Source organism: Colossoma macropomum, unplaced genomic scaffold (assembly GCF_904425465.1).
Source record: "Colossoma macropomum unplaced genomic scaffold, Colossoma_macropomum, whole genome shotgun sequence".
Classification (NCBI taxonomy): domain Eukaryota; kingdom Metazoa; phylum Chordata; class Actinopteri; order Characiformes; family Serrasalmidae; genus Colossoma; species Colossoma macropomum.
In genome coordinates, this window is record NW_023494802.1 from 8870784 (window position 1) to 8884954 (window position 14171).

At 39.5% G+C, this 14171-nt stretch overlaps 1 protein-coding gene across 1 annotated transcript; it reads right to left on the minus strand.

Annotated features, from left to right (window-relative positions):
* Positions 1–4210: 4210 nt before the first annotated feature.
* Positions 4211–13895, minus strand: pgd (phosphogluconate dehydrogenase). The gene is made up of 13 exons (XM_036591243.1): positions 13763–13895; positions 13057–13132; positions 12776–12955; positions 12624–12689; positions 12418–12536; positions 11859–11928; positions 11632–11766; positions 11265–11454; positions 8077–8207; positions 7513–7646; positions 7039–7138; positions 5310–5432; positions 4211–4703 (listed from the first exon to the last, which is right to left on the minus strand). Exons 1-13 carry the CDS (start codon positions 13768–13770, stop codon positions 4584–4586), a joined length of 1452 nt encoding a protein of 483 aa, XP_036447136.1. The 5' UTR covers positions 13771–13895; the 3' UTR covers positions 4211–4583.
* Positions 13896–14171: the final 276 nt, after the last annotated feature.

Below are 14171 nucleotides of genomic sequence, written 5' to 3' on the forward strand. Positions count from 1 at the left end.
ACCTCATGCTTTTGGCCATCAGCCCACAATGATTGTATTTTCAAATGTGTTTTTTTTTCCTGTTGGCTGTCTCTTCCACCGCCAGCTCTAGTTCAGGTTTGCTTTATTTTTTAAATGCTTGGTTTGATGTTTTTCCCCCATTTGGTCCTCTGAGTGGTTTAAACTAATGATGGAAATAAAAGTTAATACAAATTCAAAATATGTCTTGTGTCATTTATAGTATGGGGTAAAATGCACCGTAGCCTACATAAAAAAACAAAGATTTTCCTAAGAAAATGTTAAGAAAATAATTAAGATTATCTTAAGAGAATATTCGAGAATTTACTGTTTTTTGAGATTTGCATTTAAGAACATTCTTATGAACTTCTTTTGGTCTTAAAAACCAAGCTTTTTCTTAATAAAGTTTTCATGAATTCAGCCCCTGTTCATTGATGTTATTATTTTAGGAAAGTATTATATCCATAACTGTAAATACACAGAGCTCCCCTCCCCACAGAGCGAGTCTTTAATGAATAGGAATAAATGGAGCTCAACAGCTAAAAAACGGAAAGTTAAAATAGTTTCTAATCACTTGGCCAGAACTTTTCTTTAATTTTGGAAGGCAGAAGGATGTATTTCAGTAAAAAAGCAAAGAAATCGTACCTGTATGTTTCCTTTTTTTTCTACAGCAAACAGGTTTTGGGCAGCAGGTCGCTGGCGTTACTGCTACTGAGTGCTGATTGATTGGCGAGCGGAGCAGCTCATTGGCTATTCGCCCTCACTGACGTCATGGACGAACATCAGGCGCCGTTTTAAACCCCTATAGCTCGAGTTTGAAAGCTCTTAAAATATAAGAGCAGTGTTAAAATGTTTTATGCTTTTCAGTGTTAAGGAAATTATTGTATTCTTTTACATTAAAAATGTTTAAGCATTTACAAACTTACCCGTTCGTTTGGGACTCACTCGGGATCGCCCTCTAGCGTTTGAGAAACCCGGAAGACATTACAGAGAGGTAATTCTCCTCTCTACAAGGCTTCTTAAAGTCTTTAAGAGGCTCCTTATATCACTGCTCATCAATTTTACATCAATTACTAATGGGTAACAACTTCAAACAGTGGTTTACATTAGAGCACCAACCTTGAGGCAGAGTGAACAAGCAAAATAAGCGGTTTTTTCACTTAAGTTAAAGTCCAAGTAAAGTATTAATAACTGTGTGTTCTGAACTTGTCACACCACATAAAAACGTCTTATTCTCATAAATGTTCGTTCATTTCATTGACTAAAAAATCGCCAGGTATATAGAATAAGTTCAAATTCAAAATCCTGAAAAAATAAGCGGTATTTTCTGCTCTGAAAATCTGGGGTCGTGTCCACTCAAGGTGGTGAAACCATGCCCACTCACAGGGAGAGGTGCAGCCTCTCTCGGTACTTTAGCTTCGTATTCTCCGCAATGTAACTGCAGCACCATTTAAGGTGGAACGTGAAAAATCGATCAAGAAGCCGACTTTAGCCAGAGCCGGTTTAAGGGGAGCCTGGGCTCTGTCAAAAACATGATTGCAAAACGCTAGAGGGCGCCCGCGAGCAAATCCTCAATGAACGGGAGTGAATGGAGCTCAACGGCTGAAAACGAAAAGTTATAGTTTGTCATCACTCGTCCAGAACTTTAATTTAGAAAGTAGAAGGATGTATTTCACTAAAAAGGATGTATGTTTCCTTCTTCTACCGCAAACGGGTTTTGGGCAGCTCATTGGCTGTTCGCCCTCACTGACTTCACGGACGAACATGAGGCGCTGTTTTAAACTCGAGTTTACAAGTCCTTAAAAAATATAAAAGTGGTGTTAAAATGTTTTAAGGTTTTCTGTGTTCGGGAAATAAATGTATTCTTTCACATTAAAATGTTTAAGCATTTATAAACTATGCCTTTACGCAAATGCTTCATCTTAACTCATTCATTTTAGACTTGCTCGGGAGCGCCGCCTAGTGTTTCAGACACCCGGACACCGCCCTACCCGAAAATCAACCTCGATCCCCTCAGGCTGCAACAGAACGGTGGGTTAATATTTTCTCCCATTTGTGCAAGTTAGCAACAGGAATTACTGCCCAGCCAAAATAATACTCAACAAGTAATACAGAGCAACACACATTCTGCGCTGAGGCTAACACGCTTTAGTTTTATATGGTTTTATACTGTTACAGTGTTGTTTCTTTTAACATCCTTTTCAGAAATCATTTGCTAACATGTATAATGTGTTTAGTAACAAATCTGAATTCACACGGACTAAGACACATTTTGTACGTTATAAACAAGTAACAGTTCTTTGGTTGTTTGATGCTCTTGATAAGAGACAGGAAGGAGTTTCAGCAGCTTACATTCACCACATTTTTCACTTTTTACAGCCCTAAAGGGGCTTTTATTTCTCCACATCTGTGCTACTTTTAGAGACAAACTAAGATTTACCTGAAGGCTGTTACAGCTTTTAAACTGTGGCTTGACCTAAATCAGAGACCTTAATGGTACATGTTTGTCTGGGGCACATTTTTACTTCAAAATGAAAGACAAATTACATCACAGAAAGGTCTGAGCAATTTCTTGAACACGTTTCTTGAAATTTTAACCAACTGTCTGAAAGTTATCTGGTATTAGATGAGCTCCTACACTGACTTTGTGTTACACACAGCAGTGATATATAATACAGCCTAACTGGACTGTGGCAAGTAATGGTTGTAAATTGTCTCATTGTTTACAACCCACAGCTGCAAGCATAGACAATTTGCTGGAGCAGTTAGACAGTAAGTTGGTAAGTTAAACATTTTTTCTCTCTCTCACCGTCTGCTTCTGTTCACCACTGCTCCTATAATCACCCTAGCAGGAGTTTGATCCTCCCTCAAAAGAGCTCAGTATCACTGAAATTAATAACTGATCACACTGATTTATCAGTCTACTCAGGCTTTAGCAGAGCTCAGTAACACAGATTAATAACTGATCACACTGATTTATCAGTCTACTCAGGCTTTAGCAGAGCTCAGTAACACTGAGATTAATAAATGATCATATTGATTCATCAGTCTACTCAGGCTTTAGCAGATCTCAGTAACACAGATTAATAACTGATCATATTGATTTGTCAGTTTACTTAGGCTGTAGCAGAACCTTCAGTGTTTAAGCCATTAATTGAGTTCCTCTTTAGAGTTTGTCTAATGAGCATGTTTACTACATACTGTGCGCTGATTCTGAAAAACATTGTTAGTGTTTCTTATGAAGATTGATTTTGTTTATTTAGTGGGTAAGTATTCTAAATACTGCCTTCCTAAAATGTAACTTTGACTGAATATGAATAGTTGATGTTTGTGTTCTTAATACGTAGTCCAAATACTTGTATTCCATTACATTCCAACCCTGACCACAGGGCAGGTATTTATTCTAGATTTTCACACACAGAGCTAACATTGCGTTGCAACATACAGGGTTGTAACTGACTCAGCGGGGATATCACTGAACTGTGCTCTGAACTCTGCCAACTCCTCATTATTTGCTAAAAGGAACATGCATAGCCTCATATACCTTGACATATTTATACTTATAAGTAACTAAGCATAAATCTGTAATGCAGAGGTGGTCCATTCCAGTCCTGAGGGCCTCAGTGCTGCACAGTTTAGTTCTCCCTGCTGTAACTCTCATTTTAAGCAGTGTAAATGTTTTGTGTCTTTGCTCATGTTCAGAATGTTTAATGACTCATTAATCATGAGGGATAAAGGTTTTAATACTGCATTATACTCCCTAAAGCTCAGCACATTTAAACCCAACCCAAACTGTGTCAAAGGTCAGGCCATATGGCACCCTGATGTAAACATCCTCACCAACAAGAGCCTTAGTGCCCTCTGCTGGCATTAGACTCATACTACATGTAAAAACCAGGCAGAGATGCATACACAGCAGCCATTAGATACACCTGCCTTGTATCTGCACTGATTATACATTTTATCAGTTACACTGACTGATGAGCTACAGTCAGTCATCGCAGTTGTGCCCCTGTATTGCCGATGTTTCCATTGAAATGCACAGTGCCCATTTACAAAGTAAACACAGCTTATTAAAACTGGCAGCTCAGGTATGCCTGCATATAAACATGAACTTACCTAATAAGAAAGAAGGGGTTAAATATTTCTGTACAAAAATAACAAAAGACAATCCTGTTTATCGTGGGCAGCAGGCAAATGAAGAGGACAAAAGCTCATTAAAAAGGGATTGTAGTCTTTATTTAGCCTAATACAGTGCAACAGTTAACCGTAATCCAGGGTTAACACTCTGAACTCTGGGGAAAACTTGATCGCAGGCCACCGCAACACCACTCTCACTCCTTACTCTACGTCTGCGGCACGGAGCCCTACACTACTTACAGGAAAAGAGAGAGAGTTTGGAAACAGTGTACACAGTATGACTTCAAATGCCATCATAAATAGAACTCTGCATTACTTCAACACATCATAAAAACAATGTTTAAGTGGGGCTATATTTCCATATTTAAGTGCAGGTGAAATGTCTTGGTCAGTTGCCCTGGTCCCTTGCTCTCAGACGACTGTTCCTGATGGGATTCCTGACGAGCTTAGGCGTTGTAGGATGTTGAGGACACGTTTCCACCATGACCAGTCCAGTTAGTGTGGATAAAGTGGCCAGGTTTTGAGAGCAACTCATATGTGTGGGCACCAAAGTAGTCCCTCTGAGCCTGGAAAGAAAAATAATATACATATATTGCATAAGCCTTTTTGTTTTGTTTTAGGTAAATGATTCTCACTGGTACTTACTAAGTGGGTAAAACAGTAAAAGCAGTCAGAACATGGTGATTCTATTGTATTCAACTACATATATTTTTGGATGTTTATAATATTAGATCATAAGTGATATTATTAATACTGATTAAAGTATGTGCTCACTTGTCAACACATTTTATTAGTTATTTTTCAACATAATTTTAAAAAGCTTGGTAATCAAAATCACAATGAAAAAAAGATTTAGATTTCATGGCAAATTGAAACATTTCCTAAAAAACTGATTACATCATTGTGGGGTCAGAATTACACCTTAACTACCCCCCTTTCTTGCATAAACTATGGGAAAAGACATCCACATGAATGTTTTAGCAGCAGTTTGAAAGAACAAAACTGAGTCAGTCGTGTCATCTAAGCACACTGACCACATCTTTAAACCCCTCCTCCACTTCTGCAGCCCTAGTCTCAGTTATGACTATATCCATACGTGACCCTCAGTAATCCCAGTGCTGTGCCATATGGCCAGTGGAGCAGTGTGGTCAGAACTGGATAGAAGGGTTTACCTGCAGCAGGTTAGCTGGAAGCATGGCATGTCTGTAGCCATCATAGAAGGACAGGGCCGTGGTGAAGGAAGGCATGGGGATTCCCAGCTGAACTCCTGTACTTACAACCCGCCGCCATGAATCCTACAGCATGGAGGGAAAGACATACTTTACTCTGTACTTATAATTCACTGCACAACCATTAACCCCAGTATGCTAAAAGTCAGAATATATGAGATATACGATAAAGAATAAGAGATGTAATGCTAGTACTAAGAGTAATTAAAGGATAAAAATATATATAAAATATTACTTTAGAAATTCTAATTTTATATATATATATATATATATATATATATATATATATATATATATATATATATATATATATATAAAAGCTTATATTAAGCTTACTGCTTAAGTTATGAGCACCTGAGTTCAGTATTGGAAGCTTGTACCCCAACAGTTCGCACCATTTGGGCTGCATAGTATGTCAAACTGTTCAGTAATCTCAAACAGACTTACTTATGTGGTTTCTGAATAGGGGTGGGCAATGTAACAATATTTTATCATTACTGTGATGTTACATCATGTGAACCTGCATATTCTTATGAGCATATAGGGCTGTCACAATTATTACATCATCACCCGATCGCAGTTATTTAAGACTACAATCATTGTTCACAATGATTAGCATTGTAAAAATTGATTATAGCATTATAACAAGCATAATTAGTCCTGTTTAGTTGAACTTTGTGCACCATAGTATGTGAAATGATTAAAAACCATTGTATTCACATTTTTACATTATTTCAAAAATATGGCACTACTGGTTTAAATCTTAGCAAATCTTGGAAAAGAAACATCATAACATTGTGAAACTGTTTTCAAGTATCATGATTTTTATATCATATACTAATCACACAATGACAGGCATACTGTTATCTATAAAATGGGCAAAATGGGGGTCCCTGAAAATAAATTTAAGACATTATGCAGTCCGTTATGGTAAACCAGACACTCAAATACAAATTCAGGGAAAGCTCACTGTTTATCTGCTTCACCCACAATGATCAAACTTCTGAGTTTGGTATTCTCAACTAGAGCTGCAGCACTGATCTGGTTCGCTGTAGCAGTCTGGTTCACCCAGTTGGTTCTTCATAACCTAGCAGCTGTAACCATGCATGGGATACGTCAGAAAAACTTTAAAACATGCTGTAGCGTATTTGTAAATCTGAAAACTCACAATTTTCCAAAGATTTTGGTGGAACAGTAAATTGTTACTTGTTTCTCAAACTGAAGACAGAAGAGGAAATGCGTAAGATCTCGGTTAATGTGCAGAAAAGCGCTTTACCAAACTAGGAAAGAGCATTTCCAAAAGAAGAATTGTTCAACCAAACATTTTGTTGCCTTCGAAGCATCAACACCTCTAGGGTGAGTGAGTGAGTTAGCTGCCAGCCAACGTGGGACCCCCCTGAACACCAGGTAGTATTTTGCATACTGCCTATAAACTTCTATTACATGTAAGATACATCACACTTGCAGCTCCCAAGAAAACTTCAGACACCAAACATGTCTGACCAATTACATTTGGGATAAGGAGGAGATTGTGTACATTTGTTTTTTACCAAACTATTCTTATGTAACTTGCCACTACAATTAAACACCCATGACCACAATCTCAGTTCATTTAGTTTCAGTGAAACAGCCACAGAGCCACCTGTGGCCAGGCTTACTACACTTCCTGTACCTGACAGTCCTGTACAGCATTACTGAAGAAGTTGTCTAGGAGCAGATTCTGCAGCTCTGAGTCCCGGTCAAAGGCTTCCTTGATCTTTCCCAAGAAGACACTAAAGTTATGAAGAGAGGTTGCAATCATTAGTCACAGTCATTTACCCCCACCCCCACACCCCCCCAGCCCCAAATCATTCCTACTACAGCAAATGTCCGACATTACCTCAACAGATATTACACAACCACATTCAGTATTCACACTTATCGGACGTTCACCAGGAACCGAAACATTACATCTGCTTCCTCATGCGCTCTTTCAGTGTTGCGACATCAGGTGGACACTGAATGAGATCAAGTGTCGTTTAATTGCACTGTCTCTCAGTAAACAAAGCCTGTCTGTACTGGAGTCTAGGTTTTCCCAGCGTACAGAACATACTACACCACTCATTTCTTACCCTGCACTAGATCACATGTCTACAGTGTGGCTTACCTCCGAATGATGCAGCCTCCTCTCCACATCAGAGCGATACCTCCGTAGTTGAGAGACCAGCCAAACTCCTTAGCTGCCTGTCGCAGGAGCATGAAGCCCTGAGCATATGAAATGATCTTGGAGGCGTACAGAGCCTGGACGAGAAAATAATATTGTTCAGTTTTTTTGTTCAGAAACTCCAAACTACCTAAATGTTAGCTAGTCTGCATGTACAGTACAGCTGTACAGGAATGTTTTCTGCTAGAAATGGTATAAACAGTTGCTTAAGACCACCGAGCCAGCAAGGACATCAATGTATTTCATATTTATTACTCATATATTAAAATTTTGTAAATTCAATTGGTACAGCTAAAAGCTATAGCTATTATGGTTTGACTGTCTTTACCTTAGCATTTGTTAAATTTTTTCCCCTGATAAAAATGAAAGTACTAGTGCTAATTATTCACTGTAACTAACACTATAACTATATACAGTAATAATGATTTTCAGTCTTGCATTCAAGCTAATATCACTGAGGCTGCTTACGGCCGGTATGTTCAGAAACAGCCCTGTAGCTTTACCAACCTTTCTAATGTCTTCAAGAAACTGGGCCTTGTCTCCAGTAAATTTGGCTCCCTGGGGCCCTGTGAGGCTCTTACTGGCCAGCACTCGTTCCTCCTTCAGAGAGGAGAGACATCTGGCAAAGACAGCCTCTCCTGCAGCACAGAGACAGGACATTCAGAGTCATGAGCTGACACAGCTAGAACAGTGCATCTCAATTAGGCACGTTAATTAAATACAGCTTTACAATAGCATTAGTTCTGTTCTCAAACAGCCCAGACATACAGCAGCATTATTACATGAGGAAATAAGGAATGTAGGGAAAAAGCATACACCATGTCTCAGATTGATGTCCATAGAATACGAGCCTCTTTTAGTACAACTGTTTGTTCATACTGGAAGATGAAATGAGATCCAGTATTCTTTTAATACCTGGTTGTGTACTAGAACCACCAAAAATCAGACTAGATAGTAATATATAGTATTTTAATGCCTGAGTACTTGCATTATTCTTAGCAGTTTATGTAATAGGTAGCTTTGCTAATTGCTAATGCTAGGTGTGACAATGATGTGAAGTACTTTGCGGTAGTCTGTCTTTTCCATTTGGTGTACAATGTTAGTGTTTGGAAAAACACTTCAGGTACTAGTTAGTGAAGTACAGTACTGTGCAAATGTCAGAGGTCATACTTTGATTTATTTATTATCCAGTCAATTTGGCCATTAAGTACAAGCTGTTCATTTTTCAGTGTTAGAAAAAAAATACATTTAACATAATATAAAAGCCTCAACAACTAAATATAGTATCAGATGTATCAGTATTTAATGTTCACTCTTCATTTTTGTGCACAAACTGCCACGTAAACCATTTCTTCTATCCTTCCAATCTTAAAATCAAACAGTTACAAATGAGTCCTCACAACAAAAGCCGTATCATTGCTATTATATTTCCCTTTAAAGAGTCACTAACATTCACACAAGCAACACAAACTCACCTTAGCTGACTTAAAAATGTTCTCATTTGCATCTAAAATGACTAACGTAGATATTTCTGAATCTACATGCAAAAGGAAGTGAAAGTCAAACGAAAGAGAGAAAGAACCTGGAGTTTGATAGAAACAGAGAAAACGTGACTCCTAACAACAATGCAAGACCTGTCAGACCACCAAAAACAAAAACAGTGCTTAAAGCTTTCATCTTTGAGAGAGAGGAGAAAATCAAGCTCCACTTTTGATTCAGATCTGAAAAAACCCACAGGTGCTTCTGTCCATCCTTCAACTGTGAGAAGACAACAAGGAAAGGATGTGTAGCTGTCAAGAAGCCCTTACTGAGAAAATGAAACATACAAAAAAGACAAAAATCTACACTAGAACACCAAAACTCCCTGCAGATTTCTTTGAAAGACTGAAAGCAAGTATCCTGAAATGAATGGAAAGTGTAATAAGCCTAAAGTGTAAGAATGTGTATTATATTTAGTATCTGAGGCTTCTGTGCAATTTTCTGTTAAGTATGTTTCATGGCTTTTTTCCGATGCTGAAAAATTAATAAACTGTACTTTGTGGAGGTTCTGACTGGAAATTAAATTAATGAAAGGCGGTCTCTGACTTTTGCACAATACCGTACATAGTGTGTAGAGTAAGAATACAGTTCACAAAGGCATTGTATTGAGACACAGAGTACATTTGACCTGACCATTTATGCTGTATAGAAACTGCAGTGAGTAACACTGAATCAGCCAGATAACAATCACTTTATTTAATCCTAATTAGAAAACAGTGTTAGGTTTAAATACTAGCATTGTACCTAAATGCACCTATAAAGTGACGGGTCATTACATCTGAAGCAAAACAAGAAATACCAGCCACAACATGAAATAAAAGCTGCTGTACAATCAGATGCCGTGCCCTAAAAATACTGACCTTGTGTCAATACCTATATCATAAATCACTGGTAATCAGTCAGGCTTTTGTGAAAGCAGGGCTTGCCACATTAACAAACAGTAGAGCTCCAGCTGCAGGAGCAAAGACCTGAGTAAGCATGACTTTGTAGTATCAGCAGAGCCAGACTGATGAAACATTTAAGGGAGGTGGTGTAGAAAGGGGGGGCGAAAACAGCGTGTCACCATGAACTAAGCACTAGGCTCCTGATGGAATGCAGCCTATTGAAGAGAAATCCTGCGTCCCTCCCTCTGCAATCACGTCTGCACACTTTTTACCCCACTCGCTCTCTAAAGGGCACAATACAGCCTTTTGTTTGCTTCACAGATCATCCTGCCTGAGGACAGGCGGGAGTACTTTTCACATTCAGACAGCACATCTACGAACGAAGCGTCAGTAAACATGATGGCGCTCGAGAAAAATCTAACAGACAAAATCTAGTACATTTAGTATTACTGCAGACCAGGAGATCCACTTTAGATTCCCCAGGAGAAATAAAGCACGGCTGACCAAGAAGTTTAAGAGAATCTCAGATTTGTAGTGTCAGAGAATTCCTAAAAGCTGGGGTGAAAACTGAGAGTACCATTAGTTTGCTGTTCAAGGACAAAAAGGCCAAACCCACAGCCAGGCTGTTTATGAAACCTTGCTCTATCAAAGGCCAAAGCAGAGGACATAACAGAATATCCCACTTATGTCACATCTGCTGAAGAGGAGAACAGCAAAGCCTTCAAGCTGCTTAAAGTAGCAAGAGCTTCATTCAACACTTGCAGCCAAACCACACACTCGCTTAGCCAAGCATTAGCAGCCTAACCTCATATAACTCTTCACCAAACAGCATAAGGCCTTACACATACAAGTAGGAACTGACAATGAAAATCAACCAATCATGTTTTGATTTCCAATTTCGTGGGCCTTCTGGAAGTCCTAGATGTGTCACTGACCGTGAATTAGAGTGGAAGTCTAACCAGGTTTCAGAGTGGCAGCTCTGTGCCAGGACTCTGTACTGTAAACTGCTACATACAAGGTAAAATATATGCTAATGTCTATTATAGTCCTCAAATAAAGCACATGGAAGTGTCTTTTACAAGCTCCAAATGTGTGTTTAGTTCAGAACAGCCGAACTGTTAGCTCAGTGCTAACATCCTGTTAAACATTGCGTAAGGGTGCTAGCAGAAATTAGCATTATTGTAGAGGTGTTTTAACATTTATGGCCCAAACCTAAGGCTTTGCTCTGATAGTCATGGTTCACTACTGAGTAAAACATACAGCAAAACATACCAATTAGCGTGACAGGTACGCCGTATTCCAAGGCTGAGATGGCGGTCCATTTCCCTGTTCCCTTCTGCCCTGCGCTGTCTCTGATTTTGGGCAGCAGGTGAGTGCCATCTGTGTCCCTGAACTTGAGGATGTTTGCTGTGATCTCAATAAGGAAGGAGTCCAGCTCTGTTTTATTCCACTGGTCAAAAGCCTGAAAAGAAGCTAGCATTAGAAATTTACCAGGAAGCTGATCAGAACAATGCCTTGTAGGAGGAAATGAGTCATTTTGGGTGAAATTGGTTGTTTCAAAAGACAACAGATTGAGGAACGAGGAAGTGCAAGGCTGTGAATTACCGGCAGGTAAAGGAGGAAGTGGATCTTGACTCACCTGTGCCATCTCATCATGGTCCATACCTAGGACATCTTTCATCAGGTGGTAGGCCTCACAGATCAGCTGCATGTCTCCATACTCAATGCCATTATGGACCATCTTTACAAAGTGTCCTGCTCCCTCATCTCCAACCTGCCCAATATATTACAAAGAACTTGCTACAGAATATTCTCACTCATACAGCACATCAGAATGTAGAGAACTCAGCATTTCAAGAGTCTCACCCAGTCACAGCAGGGCTCCCCTGTGCCAACCTTGGCAGCAATGCTCTGGAAGATGTCTTTTATGTGTGGCCTGTAAAAGCAAAATAAAGATATAATGAATAAGCTGCATACCTTTAAAAACACTCTGAAAATCTTGAAGCCAAACATGTGGAAATGCAGAAAACAAGTATCTGCTTAAATGTTTGATGATCTGATGACAGCGTGACATTTAAAGTCAACCCGAAATCTTTTTAACCTTCTTATATAAAAACATTCATCATACACGAATTTAAAAACTCGTTTTCCCCTTCCTGCACAAGATATTTGAAAATGATCCCTCCCATCATCCCCCACCTATCATCAAGCGAAAACACTGAGCTACCTCAGAGACGCTCTTCGATATAAAGTTGCACTCAGAAATACGTCACAGTACTGAAGGAATATGTATTATAAGTTTACATTGACTTCAAGCAGTTTCCCAACATGTGTGTAAGCCAAACTAAGCCTGTGTTCATATGTGCTAAACCTTACTGATCATCAGTTATAACAAATATGGTAACAAGGTGAGTAAAAGTCTCACCATGCTTCCTTGTGTCCGCCTGGCATTAGCGAAGGTCCATAGCGTGCCCCCTCTTCTCCTCCACTAACTCCACTGCCCACAAACAGCAGACCCTTAGCCTTCAAACTCTGACACCGCCGCTACACAGAAAGAGGCGCAAACAACATTTACATTAATTAACGTACACAAATCAATTTATGAGGCTCTACCTGTTTCACTGAACTTACTGTTGTGTCTCTGTACTCAGAATTGCCCCCATCGATGATGATATCTCCAGGCTGGAGAAGTGGGACCTGTTGAATGCCAAGTGAGAGTACCTTCACAATTCTGAATGAATCATGATATAAGAATCACACAGTATATTCAAAATGACATTTACCAGCTTGTCTATGAAGTCATCAACAGCCTGGCCAGCCTTGACGAGGAGTATGATGCGGCGAGGGGTCTTCAGTTTCGAGACCATGTCCTCGAGAGACTCCGCACCAATCACTTTGGTGCCTTTGGCTTCATTCTGTAAGAAGTCATGCACCTTGGACACCGTCCTGTTGTAAGCACAGACCTGAAGGAAGACAGAGAGTATGTCAGGTCACAGAAAGTGAATTTAAACATATTCCTAAGAGTCAAACTGAGACAACATGGACTTAAGAGAGGGTAACTTACAACAAAACCATGGTCATTCATGTTCAGGATCAGATTCTGACCCATGACGGCCAAACCAATGAGAGCAATATCCGCTCTGGGCGATGAGGAAAAGCAGAAGTTAGGAAATGAGAAGAACACAGAGCACAAAGCCTGGAAATCTGAACTCTAACAAGGGTCAGTCAGTAAAACAGCTGAATACTGCATGATTGGCTCGAATGAATGAGCTTAGTCATTTGACATTTTAACAACATGCTTTAAGTATTTCATTAGAGAGGAATGGAAAAGTTTTGATCAATGTTCTGTAGTTCATCTGGACATTTTTGTGTTTTTCCTTAACCTGAAATCATTAATTAATAATAAAATCCTTTGAGAGGTCGGTAATGACATGGCTGTGCAGTGTAAGTGGACTAAAACACTCCATATTCCTTTTATAGCGCATACAGGTCATAAACAGATGTACATCCACTTAATGCACTATATGAACTATATGGTCTAATGTGGGGAGCTACATGAAATGCGTTCATTGCTTTAGAATAGCTTGGTTAGTCAATTTCCAGTAAGTTATTGTCTCTTCTAACCGGCTAGCCACCCCAGCACGATGGCTAGCTAACGCTAGCTAAAAGCACGGTTAAAGCCCAGCGGTTACAGCTTGTTTTTTAAGCAGAATTATTGTCAAACACTTTGTCAAAACGTTAAACTTCAGAATCCAGAGAGAAACACTTACTGTGCCATGGCTGAAAGGAGACTCTTCGTAAAAGTAACTGCACCCTGTCAGATGAAGCTGAACCGACTGCGCTGCCTTCACTGAACTTCCTCATTCAGCCACACAGCCACAGCATAGGCTTTCCAATAGACAGCCCGACTGCATGACGTAACATAACCTCTATCAGCCATTGGTGGTTACAGTCTGAGCCGAAAAATACGAGCGCTGATTGGCTTATTTCCGTAGCCACGCCTCTCGAAGTATCATCCGTCCCCAGAAGAAGAGATTAGTGATGATTCAGTTCATCGAACCGACTCTTTCGAATTTAACAGTAGTAATGGTAAGTACGTTTCAGTTCTTTGAAACTGAGCTTTAGTAATGGACAGTTGGATTCAGTTCATCGAACCGACTCTTTCGAGTAGCAATGGTA